Source organism: Platichthys flesus, chromosome 3 (assembly GCF_949316205.1).
Source record: "Platichthys flesus chromosome 3, fPlaFle2.1, whole genome shotgun sequence".
In the NCBI taxonomy this organism is placed as follows: Eukaryota; Metazoa; Chordata; class Actinopteri; order Pleuronectiformes; family Pleuronectidae; genus Platichthys; species Platichthys flesus.
Genome location: NC_084947.1, coordinates 1709661 through 1731687, shown reverse-complemented (window position 1 = coordinate 1731687; position 22027 = coordinate 1709661). Strand labels below are relative to the sequence as shown.

General features: G+C 40.7%; 1 protein-coding gene across 1 annotated transcript; it reads left to right on the top strand.

The window, feature by feature from the left end:
* The first annotated feature begins 1792 nt into the window (after positions 1-1792).
* On the top strand, positions 1793-21442 carry dmrt1 (doublesex and mab-3 related transcription factor 1). The gene is made up of 5 exons (XM_062385066.1): positions 1793-2017; positions 3135-3312; positions 5051-5208; positions 10146-10308; positions 21269-21442. The coding sequence occupies exons 1-5, from the start codon at positions 1793-1795 to the stop codon at positions 21427-21429; spliced, it is 885 nt and encodes a 294-aa protein (XP_062241050.1). The 3' UTR covers positions 21430-21442.
* The last annotated feature ends 585 nt before the right edge of the window (positions 21443-22027 follow it).

The following is a 22027-nucleotide window of genomic DNA, read 5'->3' as shown; positions in this document are numbered from 1 at the left end:
GTACAATCTAGTGGGGCTCTATTGGCAGGAATTAAATAAATAATTCATGATTGTGTGTATTCTTTTACAATTATAATAGGTGTGCGTTTTCTTAAGCTTTGAATGGACCATTCATATCTGCATAATTGGAGTTACTTTGGAATGAAACTACTTTTCTCCATATAGGCCTGAGCTATATTAATTAATCTTAAACTTCTTGTGCACACTTGTATTCACAGTACATGTCAGCTCCTCCATTCTCCAGCTCGTAGCCTGTTCCTGGTGTTTATAGGAGACATTGAGCTCATTTAAAGTATATTCATGTTTTATCCCTTTGCTTCCTATCTCACTCAAAACCTTCTTCAAGCTTCTGTTGTTCCATCTTTGCAATCAAGAGTTGATTTCCCACTCTAGCCCAGGAGGTTACGTCTTGGCCGTTGTGTGTTGGCTTCTTAGTTTTCCATAATCGTGTCTGTTATTCTCTGTTCCACAGTGGATCCAAAACCAAAGTGCTCCTCACTGTCAAATCCTTCCATGTCCCGGTGAGGCCTCCTGCTCCTTCACCGACATGCTCCACCTCCCCACTCCCTCCAGCAACCTCTGCTCCTCCAAGGCCGACCTCCTGTCACCTACTCTCAGGACCAATGGCCGCTCCCCCCACTCGGGGACCTTCTCCTCAAACATCTCACTGACTGCACCGACCCTCACACCTTCAGAACTTGACTCAGACCCACCTTTTCAGAACTGTATGGAATAACATGATCAGTTGTTAGTGCCACTCATGTTAAATCTGTCATAAACAATAATAATTTATGTTCACAGTCATTTTTTTCTGTGTCTAACCCTAACCCTTGACCTATAAGTGGTTAAAGCACTATATTGATACAATTGAATATTCTTATTATAAATATTGGTGAAAAACTGATTTTTATTTTCACACTTTCATTGACCTTAAAAGTGTTTTCTTATATTTTCACTTATTCCTCAGGGAACAATTCTTGGAACAATATTTAGGAGACTGACATTTGATTAAATTTGGTGCAGCTTGATAGAATTTAAAGAAACTGCTTGATATACAATATGTCTCCTCACATATTACAAACAATAACTCCTCAATCTATTTATCATTGCTGCTCCCTTCATCTATATCAGACATTTTCTTATTTATGAAAATTGTAAGCACTCTTTTCCATAATGTAGATAACTGTTTCTTCTAATCATTGTTGTGTAAACTGTTATTTTGTGGATTTGTTCAGTTACACACTTTGGGAGTCTTCTGTTGTACTTTTACTCTTGTTGAGGGTTAAGAACAGATGATGACGCTCCTTATTAAGAGAAATTATGATTTGTGAATATGAGCTATATGAATAAAATGTGACTTTGGCCTTGGTGGAGGTTTGTGCTCTGTTGAGTGACATCCTGCACCAATAAAAGATTTTTCTCTTAAGAAGAACTTCCCAGCAGATATTACCAGTACACGTTCTTCCAGATCAGCTCCTAGTTGGTTTGTGGGTTCAGCTCCAAACACCCAGAAGCTCACATGGAACAATGAGCTTCAGATAAAATGTTTTATTAATAAACCCAGTGTGGACACAGGGCAGCAGCAGAGTGATGCCCCTGTCCTCCCTCGCCTCTCCCCCGCTTCCAGTCGGTTTCCTCCCAGAAGCAGCACTGACTCCCGGGCAGGGTGGGGGCCGGTGACCTTATAGCCTCCAGCCGGGCACCAGTACAGCACCAGTACAGCCGAGCAGCCGAGCCTCCGGCCCCAGCAGCTCCAGGTCTCCCCGCTTCGTGGTGCTTCTTCAACTCCATCATGAACTCGGACAAGCGGAGCAAGCCGGTTCCCCCGGGGAGCGGCGCGCCTCTCTCCCCGCCCGCGGGCCACGGGAGGCCCGCCAGGATGCCGAAGTGCTCCCGCTGCAGGAACCACGGCTTCGTGTCCCCTCTGAAGGGCCACAAGCGCTTCTGCAACTGGCGGGACTGCGGGTGCGTGAAGTGCAACCTGATCGCGGAGAGACAGCGGGTCATGGCGGCGCAGGTAACCCGGCCATCGCACCTGTTAGCGCGGCTAGCGTCATGCCTAGAGCCTGGGGCCAGGGGCGGAGGTTTTCAAATGTATGACCCGGAGAACACTTCATTTAGCTGGGGTGGAGAATCATTAGAATCCATGTTTAGGAGCTTTTTAATATATGGACGAGTTTACTTATTGTTTTCATAACTTTCATGCTCACTTAAATGTAGCTGAGATTACACACAGCTAGCTTAACTTAAACACAACTTAATGTGTGTTTATTCAAATTTTACGTATATTTTATTACTTATTATATTTATAAAGACAGTTTTAACAGGTATAATCTAGCACAGTTCATTTACATCTTAATCTGTGGAGATGAGTTTACTTTTCTTGTAGTTTTTCTCACTTTAATTTGTGTACAAACATGCTAACTAAAATGTAGCTTAGTTTATCCACAGCTAGCTTAACTTTACCACAACTTAATGTGTGTCTTTTTTATTGTATTTGATCACTTATTCCATTGTAAAGGAAGTTTAATAACGTGACTAAAGTAAACTCATCCCCTGAGTTTACGTTACTTATTGTTTTTTCTCACTTAATTTGTTTACAAACATGCTAAATAAAATGTAGCTGTAGTTTTGTTTACACACAGCTAGCTTAACTTTACCAACACTTTGTGTTTATGGACATTTTAAGTGTATTTTATTACACTTATAATATTTCAAAGGCTGTTAATTGATGAACAAATTAATGAACATGTGGGTTCAAGGATATAAATTGGCCCTGTCATAATTTTATGATAATTTACTCTTTAATTTTGTAGCTTGAAGTATTGTATGTGTTTATTTATTTATCTTATGTTGTTTAGTTGGTATGGACGGACAATAAAACAATATCAATACTCGGTCAATACAACAAAAGTTTAATATACATCAGCAGAACGCCCTGTTAACTGAAAAAGTGTGTTATTGTATAGTTTTAATGTATCTTATGACAATCGGTGTAATCATAATCATATTGTGTTTAGTTATGATTTAGTAGCAAGCAGATACTGTCTGTTCTCCAAACCCAGGCGATCCTGCAGAATGTTTCTTTTCTGCCAAACGGCCTCATATCAGTTGTTTCCTCTCCTCCCCTCCAGGTCGCCTTGAGGAGGCAGCATTTCCAAGAGGAGGAGCTCGGGATCTGTAGTCCAGTGACTCTGCCGGGACCCGAGGTCATGGTGAAGAATGAGGCCGGAGCCGACTGCCTGTTCTCTGTGGACGGACAATCCCTGACACCGACCGGCGGCGCCTCCTCGTCTTCTCTGGCTTTCACAGGTACGGACCAGTAACTGTCCCAGTGACTGTCCCAGTGTCCCACCGCCCTCCCATGTCTCGCAGCCCCCAGCCGAAAGCTGAGTATAGACGAGCAGCCTCCAAACAACAACAGTTACTGGACTGCAAATTCACATAAATATAATAAAACTGACTTCTCAATAAACTTGTCTTTAGAGGAGATGGATTACAGCTTTAAAAATTAACTGGATGGTTTTAATCAGTTGGATTTCTAGAGATTGCAAAACAAGTTTGAGAGATTATTGTATTCATACTTAATTTTAATCACTTTGACATTTAAGAGTATTTCCTCTTATTTGGATCAGGAATACGAAGCCTTTATTGTCATTGTATTGTACAGTTATAATCCTGGTTGGTAAATGAAAGCCAAGACGAACACATTACTCACATTATATCACGCTGTTAAAACAATCCAATATAGATAAATACAAATAGATATAAATTGTCATAGTGGATGTTGACCAGTGTTGACAACGAGAGCTGCTTCTCTAGTTCAGGTTTCTGTGAGTCGAGCTTCACTGATCTTTGAATACTCAAGATGAACAGCTCTCTGTGCAGCAGCGCTGGCTTCACGTTGCTGTGGACTGAGCCACTTCCAGTGAAGCACGGCTGCTGGACTCAATTACTGCAGGACACTTTTTACGGTTTCATAACGATAGGCTTAAACCAGCATCACCACAGACCCAGTCAACAGCCCAGTCCACTCAGGCAGGTTTAGAACAGCCACTGCACTTGTGTTTTCAAGTTCAATGAAAGAATCCACGTGACAAGAACATCTTCATAAGCACTGTGGATCCCATTTCCATTGGAAAACAAGTGAAAGATGATTTGGTGACCACGTCATTAGGTATCTTTGCCTTCTTTCTTGTCGTGTGGAGGCAGAAACAGAAGATACAGAGTTCCCGCTCGGCCTGATAATACATTTCAGGAGGTGGAACATGACTGTGGTCAAGGCTGCTCATGTCCAGCTCTGTCTCCACTGTGTATGTGTGAAAGCGTGAACCTTTGGTGTCTGGCTTGGCAACAGAGGGAAAATACTGAGGTGGAAAAAGGAGTTTAGCACTCGGTGAATCACTGATGACAAGAGTTTGAAAGGGGACAACAAATGTCAGTATCTCTGGCTTCAGCGGTGCACAGTGTCTTCGTTGTGCGAGCGGCTTCTGAGAAGAATGTGGCCTTGTTGATAAGGAAAGTACAACAGATAATAAGTAATGAGGATTTAATGGTCTTATTTGTGCTGATGTGAAGCCTCATGTCTCTGCTGTGATGCTTCGGTGCATCAGTTGGTCTTTCTGTACGTTCAGCTGTGGCCTGCAGATGGTGCTGTTGACAGCAGTTTGAGGGAGGGATGGCATGGCCTGAAGAATCTAGTAAAGTTCAATAAATGTCTTTTTTTCCCCTTATAACAGATTAATCATCAGATCTGATAATATTGTAACATCAATTATCATAAGGATAGAATTCATTGATTTACCCACCAGCAAAGGTTAGTTGAGGTCTGCTGCTGGATGCATGGAATCACAAACACACACTCACATTTACAGCCTCACTTATTTCCTTGAGCTGTAACAAGCAAAAACTATTTCACATTTCATCCTCCACCCAGACAGCAGTGAAAACACCAACACACACACAAAAACATCAAAAATGATTTAACGTCTGTGTTGATTGTTGTCTTATTGGTTGTGTGTCTCCTCTGTGTATGTGTGTGTCCGTCCAGGGAGTCGCTCGGCATCATCCTCCAGCCCGTCGGCCGGCAGCAGGGCTCATACTGAGGGGGGGTCCGACCTGCTGATGGAAACCTCCTATTACAACTTCTACCAGCCGACATGCTACCCGACCTACTACAGCAACCTCTACAACTACCAGCAGTACCAGGTGACTAGCCACATCCACTCCGCTTGGTTATCAGCTGCTGAGGTTATAGCTCGTGTTAATACTATGATAGCCTTTCTACTGCAGCGTACATATTAATATTCCTCGTCAACATTAGATTAACGTGCTGGTATGTTGTATAAACTGTTGATACTGCTTGTTGGTAATCTGCAGTGTGTTTTAATTTGCCTTCAGGAGAAGGATGGGCTGTTTGCTATGCTGCAGTTTAATACAAATATTTATAATCTCCTCTTATGTTCAAATACGGTTTTAATCTTCAACAAAAGTTCAATATATCTCGATATATTGTTCAAGCACATGAGTTTAATATGATCAACCTCAGATTCATATAATGTTTTATCAAGTGTTTGTCTTTCTCAGTCGATAAAAAAGAGGTTGAAACCATGACCTTTGCTCTGGAGCAAAAATTTGTCTTTAAACTTCAAAGAAGTAATAATGTAACTTTATCGGGATAATTATTTATTCTTATTTACTTTTGAACTCAATCTGATATCTACTACAGAGGTTTATTTTGGAAACTTAAACTTGTGAGCACAGAAAAACACTTGTGAATGTGCTTACAAAAAAACTCTTCAAAAATAAAAAAATACTTCTAAACTTGTAAAATTCTTTATTGGAACATTCATAACTTCACTTTTCATTATTTTATAAAGTACCTTCCTTCTCCAAACACATGAAGCAAATCAGCTAAATGGTTGAATGATGACAAAAAACCCATGAAGAGATTAATTCAAAACATTTAGGTTTGCAAGTATCAATTGTTGTAATTGATTTAATAATCAAGTAGCATTAACTAAGTGGAAGTTTAATCTAGAATCAGAAGTGACATTACAAAGACATACCTCTGCACATTTGAGAAGCAGGAGTGAAGAAATATTTTGCAGTTTTGCTTGATAAGAATCAATTTCAGCAGCAATCAAAGGCTCATGTGCTGATTTAGAAAATAACAAGACATGCAGAAAAAAAGGTAAAAAGTAGAAATCATTTGTAGACAAAAGCCATTTTTGTACATTAGAAAATGACGAGGAAATTATTGCTTCGATAAGACAGTGATGTAACACAGCAGATGCTCCAAATGTGTGTGTGTGTGCGTGTGTGTGTGTGTGTGACCTTGTGAGCATAACAAATTATATTAATTACTATCTCATGAAACAATGAGCTTTTTATTTCTTTGTTTTCGTTAGAGATGGATGAGAATGTCAGTTTTAGTGCCTCATGGTATAACATAGGATGGACACATCATGGCGATAGTGTACACACACACACACACAGAAAACACACCCACGTGTATATTCACGCTGATTTATGCTTGAATGTATCTCTACTGTGTCAAATGAGATGACTTTGTGCGTGAAGCAAATTAGATCTATAACTCTCCTGTGTTCTCAGAGAAGGTGTTTTTAGTTGTTTTTTTTTTTTCCTATGAAGAACGTTTGTCCACCACCCCCCCGCCCTCCCCAGTAGCAACATCTAGTTTTGGGGTCACTGCCTCCGCTAACCCGCCAGTGCACAGCAGCTCCTGAATTGCAAAGGTTAATGGTATTGTCTGTCGGCAGAGGAACAAACCGCTATGCCTCAGCGCCTGAAGGAGAAAGTGAGCACATTAATGCTAATCAGTTAGCATTCTTTAGCATAATTTGGCCATCCTCCTTTGTGATTTATGGTATTTTTTCAGTGGAGGTGTCAGGTTGAGAGGGCTACGTGTTATGGTTATTCAAATTCAGAGACCACTTTTTTTGTATTTGCATGAAGAGCTGATTATTTGAAGATGAGTTCAGGGGCCACAGATACGTAGTTTGTAACTAGAGATGGATTGTTATTGTGATTGAATATCACTGTAGAAATAAAATGAGCAGTTAATCATCGTTTATCACCTGAGTTGGAATAATTATGACTAAAACCTCTTCATTCTTGTCTCCTCTACCTGTCCTAAACCTCCAGTGGGAGAATCCTTCACTCACTCAGTTGTGATTTTGTCTCCAAAGTCCTTATCTGTGTGTTTCTCTGTCAGCTTTGGGCTGTGATGTGCTTTATCACTGACTCTCATTCATTCAGCTGGTTTGTGATGGTGGTGCTTTTTTTTCTTCTCAATCATTACATCCTAACACAAAAAAACTAACATAAAGTACTTCAAACTTTTTTGTTTTAATAGTTATATCAGCTTTCATGCCTTTGCTATGCCGGATGCATAATGTGCATGATTTGTTTTTATCTGACCATCACCATTTACGTTTTGAGATCAGATACATATACACACGTAGATAGAAACTTTCTACAACCTGCTGACATTGGTTCTGCAAAAGCACAAAGGCCTTTAGTGTATCAGCTGATCTTGAGCCAGCAGGCCAACTTGGATCAGCTGATAAGTCGTCCTCTGGTGGTTCCCAGAGCCCGATTGTTGACGAGTAGCTCTTTGTGCTTCTTCAGTGCGTGGCCACAAGCTCTGGATTGACTGACCTTCTGAGATCAGAAATGCTACAACTGTTGTTTTCATCTCAGTTAAGAGGGAGTGTCCCGTCACCAAAGTGTAAAGCAATAAAATTCGGATTCACAAAATGCCAATGCACTTAGATATTCATAGATATCAGAACTCTGCACCTCACTCTGCAATATTATCTTTAAATGGCCTACGTCGCAATCTCATTCGTTAGTTATCACATTGAACGATTGGAACCTGCAGAGCTCCTCTCATGAAATAAGCTCAGAAAGTGCAGTGTAATACCGATTTGTTTTATCAATCAAGCTAATCTCACAGCGATTGCCATTATATGGTGATCTACAGGTATTGTGCTCTTCTCACCACAGAGGAGGCCACTGGTCTTTATCAGTGTATGATCTACCAGCTTCTCTCCTCCACTGTGCACTCACTGGTGCTTGGCTGCCATGCAGGTGGATGGTGATAATAGTATAAGGGTGGTGTTGAGCTTCCAGACAGGAGATGGTGCCAGATAAGGAGAGACAGGCCCACTCAGGGAGGTAGGGAAGCCCCCCCAGGAGTCAGCAGGTTACACTTCAGGGAGTTGATAATTCGGTATGTGGCATCTTCCTTGTTTAATGTTTTATCTCACTCCGGTAATACAAGCAGCTCCTGTAGTGTCATTCCTTGTTTAAATGACGTCAATAGTGTTTTGCTGTCATTAATATCTATAATTATCATCTTCAGGTCATTAATGCGTCTGTCAGCAAATGTGTTGCTCCTATAAAAAAATGTACTCTTAACTCAAGAATGTTAAAAGCGGCGGATCAACCCTTGAATTCCAAAAACTACACATGTGCAGAAGATGCTTGAATAAATATCAGAGTGATAAGAATTTCCTCAAATGACAGGAAAAATGTATAGAAAAAGTGAATTACCTTGAATTTGTGTTTTCTAATTTGGCCCTTGTCTCATCTTGGAAGAGTCTATTAGCGACACTGCAGCCAACCACCAGGGGGCGAGATAGATGATTTGGCTTACAGTCATTGGGTTAGATTACTAAAAATGTTCCTAGAATTTTTATCTGTAAACAATGAGTTTTTAATAAATATTTATTTGACATCACACTGACAGTTAAGTTTCCTCTAATCTTCATATGACAACTGGATGTAAACCTTTTCTGTAAACATCACCTTTCAAACGTGACACAGCTCAAAGTGCTTTAAATACAATATAAATACAAATAAAAACCTGTTTTCTTGTTTTCTTCCTTCTTCTGTGAACAAGCAGAGCTTTTGTCCGGCCGCTGCATGTGTCCTTACAACCCGTAAGCCTCGTGCACTCAAGACTCCCGTCCAATCTCTGTTGTATTTTTCACAGCCCAATACAAGAGCTGAGTGTAGCTTAAATAACAGTTTATAAAGCTGTCGGAGAATTGATGGTGTGGACAATACGGGTGACGTATTACAGGCTGACAGAAATCAAATTCCATAAAAGTGAAATTGAAAACCCTTGCTGAGGCGGCCTTGCTGCTGAGTAGACAGCTCGTTTTAAAGTTTTCTGAGGTCTGGTGAGAGCCGGCGCCGTGTTGCAGTCCATTTCTAGATCAAGTCAGAGGCCTGTGAAATCAAACACGTCTAATTCTTTGTCACCCTTTCTGTCTGTATTCCTTCTGGTCAGTTTAGTCTGTGGATATCTGATGTCTGATTTGGAGGATTGTACAAGTATATGTTAACAGGGAACAATTCTGTTTATATTGTATTTGAAAATATCGATAAAAACGATCAGTGAATGCACAGGTATATCCACTGGTGGTTTTATAGAGTCTTATGCCTGGATAATAAATATTAGGGTAGATATCATAACCAATGTGAACACACCACTGAGTTTATGTTATTTATTTACATAGCACAATCTGAAGAAACAGACAGTATTTCATTTAAAAGAACGTGTCCTGATTAAAGAACATTTTTAACGAATGTAGTGACAGTGGAATTATTAACTTGTTTCATTTTGAGGGTGATTTCACCTTGAGTCTGTTCCTGCAGAAGAATAATAATGTAGCCGAGCAGCAAAGAGCTTCTAAAGCCGGAATGTGACAAGTTTTTTATCCAGCATTTGTCACTGTCTCCACTGAAATGTCAAAACTGAGTCAGTGAAACAGTTTAATCTGCCTCAGAAACACTATGGACAAGTATATTAATGGAAAATAATTCATCTTTATGGGTTCTAGTGATCACAAGCTTAACCTGATGGCTATTTGACACGATACCATATATTATAGATATTGTTTTATGCTATTTTTGACAAAACAAGACATTTCAAGTTCTGAACATTGGCTTAAGGAAACATTTTCACCTTTTTCTAACATTTTGCAAGATTCACATTTAGTTGCTCGATTGAGAAAATAATTGAAATAAAACTATACATCTTATGTACATCTCTATATTATTGTACTCATGACGTTGGTGTTAAAGTTGCATGTGTGTGTTCTTGAATGAAGCAGATGTCTCAAAGCGACAGCCGCCTGTCCTCTCCCTACTGCATGCACTCCTACTACCCAGCAACCAGCTACCTGAGCCAGGGCCTGGGCTCCTCCGGCTGCGTGCCGCCCTTCTTCAACCTGGAGGACAACAACAACGACAACCCTGACGCCACGGCAGCCTGTGAGTCACACACAAAGACACGTGCACACAAAAAACACACACACTTGCATGTCTTGGGACCCCATAAAGTTTTATTACCGCTCAATTTAAGAGTGCCACAGCTATAAGAGGAAATCGGTCTCAAGTGAAGCTTTTTTACTTTTAGATTCACCTTTTATTTTACTTCAAATTGAGCAAAGTTAGTTTTCTTTGCTTTCTGTTATCCTTCCTGTTCAGAAGATGACGTACAGTTGATTACAATGATCAACTTCAAAACAACCTCTAAACTGCAGAAGGACTTGACAGTGCAGCTCTGTGTCTTTTCGTGAAGTAGAATCTGATCTCAGATTTCTAGATTTCTGTCTCACTTCACCTCCACCAATCTGAGCTGGGAATCTCAGCGGAGCATTACTGACTGTGTGTTTGCCTCAGAATCAGATTGTGTGTATTGCTTAATATTTTCAGGAAAGTATTTGTGGAGCTTACTTAAGAATTCATACGAACAGACGATTAGAGATAAGAGGAGAAGAGAGAGGGACGGATTGTTAATGTCGTGTCAGTGCTTTTCTTTATGGAGGATTAACCTTTATTTACAAGAATATTTTCCTATTTCACCTTTAAGCAAACTTAAGAGTCAACAGCACAAAAATATGGCTCAGCCGAAGTTATATAACGTATATTATACACATAGTATGAGCAAAGTAAGTACAATATACAGTAAAATATGTCAATGTCCTTCCATAGCTTATCACATCCTCTAACTGGCTCACTTGAGGATCTATGTTTGTAAAGAGAAGTGTTCACATACTTTAACTGCAGATCTGCTCTCCTCTGAAGCACCTGTTGAAAACTCAGCTGAACAGAAATGCTCCTCAGATATATTAGAAGTCGTAACTGTATAAAATCTGCTGTTATTAATCTTCTTATTAACCAGCGTGTCTTGAATGTCTGACAGAAGGCAGCTCCCGTTATGTTTTAAGTGTTGTTTTTATGTACATCTGATTTAAAATGAAAATCTAATGGATCATTTAAATGAAAATCACAGTTGTATTTGTCACGAGGATATTTTCTCTTAAGGGATCAAACAGTGAAGTGGCTGCTCTGCCGTTAACAAAAGTGGTATTGTATATTATTACTCATTTATATCGGACATAGGGGAAGAGTGTCATTAGTCCAAAGACAACATCCTTCTTTCAGTGAAACTGCTGACACCACCAGCATCGCTTAAAACCTGAAGACCCCCGCATCTCCCCTTCTACCTGTGTTTGTTTATGACTTTCACCTGTCCGTTCCCTGTGGGTCCCATGTCGGCCTCCTGCTGTGCGTCGCCATGCTCCATTACAACACAACAACATCCTCCGAGGGTGGTCCCACATTCGGTGGTGCCAGAGAAACAAGCCCCCTAAACCAGAGGTTCTCAAACTTTAGGTTCAAGAGGGACATTCCCCTTGAGAATTTAGAAGATAGTTTGAATTTTTGTTTTTGAATATGTGGATAAATGTGAGTATAAATTACAATGAAAAAAGACACAACTTTGTTACGAGTGATACACAAAACCATCTCAGTCCTTCTCTACTGAACTGGTTTCATAAGTCAACACACTCATTTAGCTGCAGAATGTGTTCCCAGGACCTTTCCCATATAAAGTTCAAGTTATAATACCAACATTTTTACAAATTCATTACAGAAATAAATACTTTATCTCTGGAAACAAGGTTTTTAGCTACTACTACTTAATTATCTACTTTATTAATATACACTAACTGAACATGGGAGCCGATTTATCCACTGATCAGAAACAGATCAAATGTGGGGTCAGTGAAAGTGTCCAAATAAATCCAACTTTCAACAATCCCCTAAAATCTGAGTTTAATCCTTGGATTGTTTCACTTTGACTGAACATGTCGAGTCGCTTGAGTTCCGTGAGGAGGAAGCGTCTGAGCTGTGAGTGTACCTGCCCCCCCCCCTTCTGCCTCGCTGCCAAACACCACCCTGTCAGATTTATCTCCCTCCCAGGAGAGGGCTAATCAGTTGGCCAAATACAGAGATCCAAATAACCTTCAGGAGTGCCACGCTGTCCTTTCCCCTCCGCCTCCCCCCCCCCCACACCCTCACTCTCCGCCCTCCCCCTCCACGGGCCGCGCTGTCTCCGCAAAATTGCCTTCTGGAGTTAGTGAGCGGGAACAGTTAAGATTTACAAACAATGATGAAGCTTGTCATGCGTCTTTCTCCATCCGTCACGGCGGGCCGGGTGGAGCTGTGGGTAGAGCCGTCCCGGTGTTCTTCATAAAAGCCAGCTCCCTGTGAAATACGCCCCCGGCCGGCCTGTTTACTGCCCCGCGCTCGTCAGCAGCCCCGCCGCCGTAAATCGCCGAGCGGGAGGTGACAGCGCAGTCCATCAAACTCCCTCCCCACCTCGCCGCCCTCCCAACATCTCACCTCGCTCTGCCCCACCACCACCACCACACCCCCCATATCTACACACACACAAACACACACTCGTGCTGTATCTCCACAAACACACTGCTTCCTCTCGTGGATCTGGCGCAGATGAGCTGCCCCAGGAGACTTATGGCTGCTCCAGTCTTACAGGAGACGGCTTCAGGTCGAGTCTCTTCGTGTTTATGTTCTTTCTTTTTCGTCCTTGTCAGGGGCTTTTTTCAAAATTGAAAACTGCTCAAAGTTTGCAAGCTGTCTGCACAGCAACTTTCCTCTCATGTACTTCTTGCTTCTTCTTCTTTTAAACAAACTAGTCTCACACTGAAGGCCGGTCTCGGTCGAGCGCGGCTGTGCTGGCTATACATTTGTCTGTTTTGTTATATTGGTGTGAGCACAGAGCGTACAGTAATTTAAATGCAAATCAGATTGGTGAGGTATTGCAGATGTTAATCCTGCTAATCGATGGACCTGTGTGAGCCCATTAAGTTAGAAATCCATTACTATCTTTCTAGATGATATTCTATTGATTTTGCTGACTTCAATCTATAGCGTACTGTACACCACGGTGAGTTACTGCGTATAAAGTCTGTGGCTTCAGGTTCTCCGCCTCCTCTGCTGGAAAGAAACGACAGAGAGATTGGTGTCAGTAAGTTTCTTTGTTTCGTGTGCAAAATGGGCTTTACCTGCTTCCAGATCAGATTACTTTTAACCCCACAGTTCACACACACACACACACACACACAGTTAAGGAAGTCCCTCGAACACACACTCACTGCATGTACCTGAACTCACGCCGGGCCACACTCATTCTTGAGATGTCACAAAGGCCCCTCACTCTTTAGGATTTATTAAACCTGAAACTAATCGGTACTTCCAACCCATGAGGTGACCTCTCCAAAGGAAGTGCTGTTTCATGTCATGTAGCAGCCAGAGTTCATTTCCTTGGTCACTGACATGTTGAGATCATCAGTCAGCTCAGTACATGTTGTCAGAGCTGTTTCACCGAACCTGAGGAAAACCGAGGCTGAGAGGAGACTGTTTGGTTTGGTGCATGTGTTTTGATTTTATCTTTATTACATACACATTTAAGTTATGAACCTATATATGACATTAAATATGACTTTAGATGACATAGTTTAAATCAAACATTTAAGATTTTTGTTTTACCATCATTTGAAGTTGAATGATGGTGAAACAATGATTAAATAGTTTGGTTCAGACCATATCTTTTCATAAAGATGGACAACGTGTCTCCACTCCGTCTTATTATCCAAAAATGAGGCCAAAACATCCCTGACACAAACTCTGTCATCTTGTAAATTTGACTTTATTTGCAGCCAGTCTGCAGAGTAGAGATTGAGGGATGAAGCTGCTGTTGCATTCTGATAAGGTTCCACTATGTGTTCCTACTCTGCATCCATGACTAAGGTTCCCACTGGAACCTCCAACATAAGCTCAGTAAAAACTACAAACACATTTACCAAAGAGTTGTTGCAACCTTAAGAACCCTAGAAAGATCTAAAGTGTAAGTGAGAGCCAGCACTGGAGAAAGTCCCCCTGCTGGGGCCTGTCAGTCCCTGAGGGGCCTGTTTGAATATGTGACTGATTGAGTGTCTCTCCTGACTCTTAGTTACAGTGGGACAGTCCTGTGTGGCCCATCCGATAGTCCTCCTCACCCCGCTGTGCAGCTAAGTGCCCTGATCGCCTGCTGGGCTGTGGACGAGCTAAATATCAGTGTAATTGTCTGCTCAGGGCACAAGCACCTGTGTAATGTGTTGTACGACACCACCATTAGCACCGGCCTGGGGCTGTGGAGACGTTAAACAGGCTGGGCTGTGTGGTTTATGTCCTCATCCCCTCACTCTCGATTTGTCTCTCACACACACACTCACACACACACACTGTCCAGCTTTTGGTGGCTTGAAATTTAATGATTCAATATTTCCATTGACTTCTGGTTTATCTGGAACCATGTTTTTGCAGAGCAGTGTATGATCACTGAAGGAACTCTCAGTTATTTGAGTTTTCAAACGTCGATTTGTCTGTTTCTATTAATCGTTTTTTTGGGAGCAACAGTTAAGACATGAAAATACAATTTCAGGGTGAAACTAGTGGATGTTTTTCTTCAGTGTTTCAAAAGGAAAAGAATGAATTCAGACATTGTGATTATTAGGTGACCTGTATTTATAATCCTTTCATAAAAAAAGATGCTAGAATTAATATCAAAGAAAAGGCAGAAGAGAGCTTCATTATTCTAACTAGATGTGATCTTAAGTAATTCATAACACAACCATGTAGGCTAAATCATATTTACTTTCAAGGGAAATTTCATTAACTGATACTTTCATATTTAATTAGATTAATTGGTTTTATGTTGATAAAATGTCTACATGTGAACAAATGGAAAAAAGCAGGAATGAATTTCTGTTTGAAGTTATATCACAGTTTGATTCTAACATTTGAAAAACTCACAGAATCAGTACGTTTACTGTTTATCTAAATATAATCAGCACATAAATGACGTCTTCATTCAGCAGACATATCGAGTTCATGCGTGCACTGACAGATGATGTGGCCGTGGCAGCTCTCTCTGAAACAGCTGAACGACTTGGATAAACACATCTGGCAGCTTTAGCACCCGCGAGAGGCGTCCTCCTTTACATAGCGATATATTTCACTCCCCCTGTGTCCTTTACTTTGGCATTTTTCTTACCCTGTCGACTCACGATGAATCGCTTGTTTAAAACCTGATGATAGAAAAGTCCCGCAAATATTGATCGGCCACCTCGGCTCATTATTGCATATCCATAACTTTTGGAGGGATCGAGTCAAAACGCCCAGCGATAGACTGACAGGCCATTTTGTGAGTTGATGGTGCACAGTAGCCGAAGCGGAGATTCAGCATAGGGACGAGGGACCGTGTCACGCCCCCCCGGCAGACGTCTTCACCGGGGACAGATTGGTTAACAATGCGGGAGCAAAGGGTCCTCTCTGCTTAATTAGCCTTTGACCCCGACACTGATGCCTTCTGTCAGCCTGCGTCGCTCCTCCTCTCTCTTCAGCTCCACTGCAAACCGATAATGAGCATTGAAGTGTTTTCTGCCCCCCCCCCCCCCCCGTAATGGCCGCTTAAGAGACTGCATCACTTTGAACAATTGTCTCAGCGGCTCCCCATTGGAGACAGGGGAATGAGAGATATGGGGAAGATTTAACTGCACACTCGATAAAACGAATTGTCTTTATTCATGATAATGCAGTATCTGTTATTTGACTCTTTACTTGGTTCCCTGATGAAGGTGTTTGATGTGGCTTGAAATGAGCTCGGGCTTCACCACCAGGACCAGTGGTCACAGCACAGTGTTGGGACTGGTAGTATTCTTCTTACCAGCAGCAGCAGCAATATTCATTATCATAGAACGTCTGGTTCCGGCTTTGAAATATCAACTGGGATTATTACTTCTAACAAAAAGCAAAGACAATTTACATTTTCAAATTCATGTATTAAAGGTGAAACGGTATTTAAATGATTATCAGTATCATCATGGTTTTGTTAAAATGTGCTGTAAATGTTAAAAGGTGACTGGCACACAAGCTGGAGTAATTTTCACCAAGTTTTATATGGACATGTTATATATTATCAATACAAATGATGATAGTATTTTCGTTATTCATTGAAGCTCGATAACAACTACTTTATGTATTACGGAGAATTTTGGTACAAACGCTCCCGTGCCCCTCAATTATTTTTTTATTGGTCCAATTAATGATTTTTTACGACCAGAATCTTTCACAGCGTCTTTATATTTTTAACAAAACCTCCATTAATTGCTAATTAAAGTCCTGTTATATTTATATCCACCATTCATTGATTCCCTGCTCTGGATTTCTGTTCTGTACAAAACCTTTCACCTTGTGGACTTGAACAATCCTCATAGAAGACTTGCTGAATTAAGACTCACCCAGAAAAGGGTTGAGACAAAGTCAGTGATTTGAAACTGAGGGTGAAGGTCTGTGGAGTGAACATCAGCTGAGTGACGTGAGCCTCCACCGTTCACTGCACAGTATTTAAAGCCTTCCTGCCTGGTGTCTGCTCTTTGACTGAGCTTTCTGGGCCATTAAGCCCTGCTGCTGGGCTGATGATGAGGAGGTAGACGCCCAGATCGTTCACGGGGAGGGGAGCGTCCATCTCGACAAGGGTCGTCCTCACTTGGACACACATGGGACCCGCTCAAACTGGCCAGGGATGATCTTTTTGGACACAGCTCGTATCATTTTAATGGGAGCAATTTAATCCCAGGCCAACCTTGTCCCGTGACAGGCAACTCTTCATTCCTGGGAGTGAATTTCAGCTCCCTTGATAAAAGCCTCCACTAAGCGCTGCTGTCCCTGGACACCACTGACGCATGTTTAAGGCAACATGCATTCTGGGACTTCTGCAGATTCACACTCTGAGTTAATAACTGTAATGTGTAGTAAACTCTCAGATATAAAGACTTCTCACCCTTTGAACTGTAGAACAAATGATCTACCAGTGCCTTCATATAGATAACAATCTCTATCTATCTCTATCTCTCAGCTAAAGGTAAATGTATTGATATATAACTCGACATTTTACTACATTTAACTAAGTAACACATAAAACAAAAGATATCTAAGTATAGAAACATGAACAAAATACTTCTTAACGCTCCGTGCTATTTGAAGTATGTTAATGGGTTTGTTTTAAATGGTATTTAGTAGGGTGAATACTTCTGCCAGGGCCCCAACAGTCCCATCATGAAACCACTTTTAATTTCACCTTATCTGGATTCTTATCTGGATTCTTATCTGGATTTGCACCAAATCACATTCCTGGATATTAGTCCCCCAAACATGTGAGATTGTTTTAAAATCAAGATTCATGATCTCTCAGAAATCAAGGAACATTTTAAAGAATGAGTAAAGAAATGTAGTTTGTAATCTCTCCAGTAGTTTTTGTGTAACCCTGATAACTAACAAACAAATGCAGACAAATACACACAGTCCTCAGTGGAGGTAATAAAAGCTGCTAATTAATTCATTAGTTAATTAGTGACATGTAGTTAATGGTAAGTTATTGTCAGGACACTAAATAACAGTTTTTGCTGAGCATTAGTTGATGTCTAAATATTCCAGCAACTCACAAAACTCTAGTTTGATGTAGAATTGTGTGTGTGTGAGAGTGTGTGTGTGTTTACTTAAGTGTTATCTACCCCCATGACCCTTGTTTACGGTGGATGAGTGTTGAGTATGAAACCCACAGTGAGAGCTTATCCCCGGTGGATCAGACTGAATTACCATCTCCTCTCACATCTGGGCTTTTGTTCCCGTCTCTGGCAGCAGCAGAAATGATTGCACCTTCATTCACTGGCTCCCTGAACAGGACAAGTGGGAGGTTAAAAAAGCTTCCTTTTGTTATTCCACACAAAGACTGTTTAATAGTTAGGAAATCTTATATAGAGCCCTGAGTGACTGGGGAAAGGGCAAAAGTTCAGTCAGGAGAATAAACTCTCTTTCAACATGGCCAGCAGGTAAAGTCGCTCTCGTTACAAACGGTTTGTGTGTGAGGCTGAAGCTCAAGTCGATTGTTGGGTTTAACACAGGGCCTCTCTTTTCATGGTGAGACGTGTGGGGATCTCACTCATTACAACAACACTGGTCTGTGTCAGAAGTCTTATCCATCTCATACCAGAGGACAGAAGGAAAATGGAGAACTGGTTTTGTTGTTTCTCTGAAAACAAACAGAATATTTAGTAGATGGTAGTTTAATTCAGTTTTATTACTGGGGAAGTTAGTTTTTACTCTGAGGCACTTTTCTGCCAAAAAGTACTTGAACAAACTGTGTATTATACTATATAAGGTATACCACTTTGTCTCAAGTCAAACTTAATACACAAAAAGACTAATCTAAATATTTTGTAGTTAGTACAGGGTTTATCCCAGTACAGTTTTTGTACGGATATCAAAAAATATTTTTCGAAATCATTCATTATGGAATTTAAATACATTGTTGTAAAAATGTGGATGACACGGAACTGAACACTTCCCATTTAGGTCTGAATCAATAATAATAATAACTGTCTTTGAACATCATTTACTTAAACAAGATAAGCACCAAATCATAACTTGTTAACGTCCAGACCTTGAAATTATAGAGAAACTAAGCAGTTCCCACAATGAGTTTGAACGTTGTTGGAAACATTTTGGATCATGTAAGTTCAGAAGTCAACAAAAGATTTAACAGCTCATTTTTAGACAGTTTAATGATGAATTGTTGATTAATACATCTTCAACCTCAAGTAATTGATAAATTACATAGGAATTCGTCTCATTTTGAGGCTTCATTTCTTCTTTGAAACGTCCTGTGATGAATTGATCTTTAAACTAATTTGTTGGTAGCTCCAGTATTCAAGTGTTTTAACATCAATTATAATTTTCTACACTTCCCTTTTAAACCAAATAATTATTCGATAAATGGAAAGAAATAATAGAAAAATGTAATTAAAGCTAATTAGCTAATTGTTTAATTAGTTGTGTCCCGGTGTGATTAACTGGTGCTGCTGGGGCTAATGGGGAACACGGCTTTGTGCTGCTTCACACATTAATCTGTATTAAACAGGAGAGACAGTCGGATGCAGCAGACAACATGTGTACCGCACTGTGTCGTGATTTAACATCCGCAGTGAAACTAACACGTCCAGTCGCCTCCAGCCTTTAATTACATCATAGATTTCCTGCTGATGAACGGACAGAGAATTAACAGTGAACAGGCTAATTCACAGCCCCCCCCCCCCCCCCCCAACATGCTGTGTTATTGCTGTACAAGTGGATCACTGAGGGGTAAAAAAAAAAAAAGAAGAGCTGGTTGCACTTAGCTACACAAACATTAGTATTAACGATTGGGCTGCCAGTTTGGAATTGGTGACAAACTGCAGACGGGCAAAAATTGGAGTCCGAAACCAATCAGGAAGTTAATGAGGAGAGAAATTACTCCTCTTTCCTCCTCCCACCACCGGTGAGGAGGAAGGAGAGAGAGAGGAGCCTGGAGGAGGCCAATCAAGTCCGAGGACTCTGGGAAATACTGGACGTTTGTTATGTTTCTGCGATCAGGAAATTATTTAATAAAAAATGATAGTTTTTGATAATCAGAAATTTGAAATGCAACTTCAGTGGAATAATGTTTGATTTTTAACAACAGCCAAACAACTTGGATCACATCTGATCAGTTTTTGATATTATCTGATTATGGGGATTGTCCAGAATCTTATTCAAAGGAAAAATAACTTGGTTTTATTATATTTTCTGAGATAAAAAAACATATAAATTGTTTTTTTTTACACCTTTTCCAATGTCAACTTTTATTTGGAGAACCAATACATTCATCTGTCTGAAGATGATTCATTCTAATATTGATTTATCTGGGTGATTATTTTCTTGATTGATTAATGAATCGTTTGGTTATTAAATCCTCAGAAAACAGTGGGTATAAGAGGAAGTTAAGTACTTCAAAGTACATGAGAGTATTCATAGTAGTGTAGTATAGTATGATAGCAGTGAAACTTTAATGTAGTAACATGAGCGACTGTACTAAGACAGGATTGTTGTAAACCAGCCTCAGTGGCTGTAGAGCGAGCGTGTGTGTGTGTGTGTGTGTGTGTGTGTGTGTGTTTGTGTGTGTGTGTGTGCACAGGCCTCTCCTGTTAACTGTAAAAGATCTAATGCTTTTGTTTAGCGCTCCCTCTGTTCCCTTTTTGCTGACTGACTCAATTTGCTATAAATCCTGAGCTTTGCTTGGACTCATTTCGCTGTGCGGTCGTTTTTATATCAGCTGAAAACAGCACGAACACAAACGACCATTTGTTCTGCAGTGCTGATGATACCACTCGGCTGGTTTGTCTCTCACTACAGTATTTCTCTTCTCCTTTTTATTTACTCGCCTTACTGTACCAAGACATTTTTATTTTATGTGCGATGCTGTACTGTCGACCTGCAGGAGCCAATATGAGTTCATCATATTAACGACTTTGAGGAGTATCCAGAAAAAAAGATTTGTAGCTCGAGACCCGTGAAAGATTTGAGCTTTATCTATTTTGTCAAACGCACAAGCATAAGTCAGGACTGTGGGACGACAATTATTTCTTATTCTTTTGGTTAAATATTATCCTATGAATGGTATTTTAACCAAACACACAAAGCCCACTGAGCTACATATAACATGATCCAGTACTGTAACATCTACATTGCACAAAAATATGAATGCAACGTATACAATCTTTTAAATTGTATTATATTTTACAAATCACACTGAAGATGAGACCTTCTGCTGAGTTCATTCAGATTTCAATGAATAAAACACAACTTTTGTGTCAGTTTTCACTTTTCCGGATCTGGATCCTGCTTCACTTTGCACTTTGGTGGAGGATAGAATTTAGAACAAGTTCCACCATTTTAACAGCAGCTCGCATTCAGCTCTCACCACTGTCGGAACCCGATCAGTTACAGGTTTTCCCTCTCGTCTCTGCAGCGTTCTCCCCCAGCAGCATCAGCACCACCCATGACCCCACCATGACCTGCAGGTCCATGAGCTCCCTGCTCAACTCCGACGTGAAGGCCGAGAGCGAAGTCAGCGAGGAGACGGCCGACTTCTCCCTCAACGCCACCATCGACGTGGAGGGAATCAATTAACGGAGCGAAGGATACGACCAAAGCATTTTTACAATTAATGTTCCTGTGAAACGGTTTCGTGGTTCACAGTTGTTTGTGTGATTCTAAGTAAAGTTTCTTGAAGCCAGTTCATCAGCTGGAAAGTTTATACAGGTGAAATTGCAGACATTGATGAATGTGGAGCCCAAATATAAAAATTCATATTCACAATCTGCTCAGTGCCAGTTTCAGCTCAACTGGTCGTTACACAGACTCTGGACCGAGGAGCTGGTGGGAGGAAATCTGTCTAATGTCCCGTTCAGCTGATTTCACACATGTTTGAAAAAGTCATCGTCTCCAAACAGAAGTTTCTTCTCGCAGACAGGACAGAACTGACAATGAAAAGTAGCTAAGGTTTGTAGAAACACAAGCAAACACTAAACTTGTGGTTGGGTGCTTTTCTGAAGAAAAAAGGAGAGCCACCAATTTTATTTTGAAAAGCAACAGCAAATGAGGGAACTACCAAAACCCTGCTTGCTGACTAATGTCACTTTTAAACCTAAATTAGTGGCAATACACAGGTTTTTTAAAAGTGGGTAAACCTGCTTTAAAAAAGCGATTGATTCCGATTGCCTGTAGC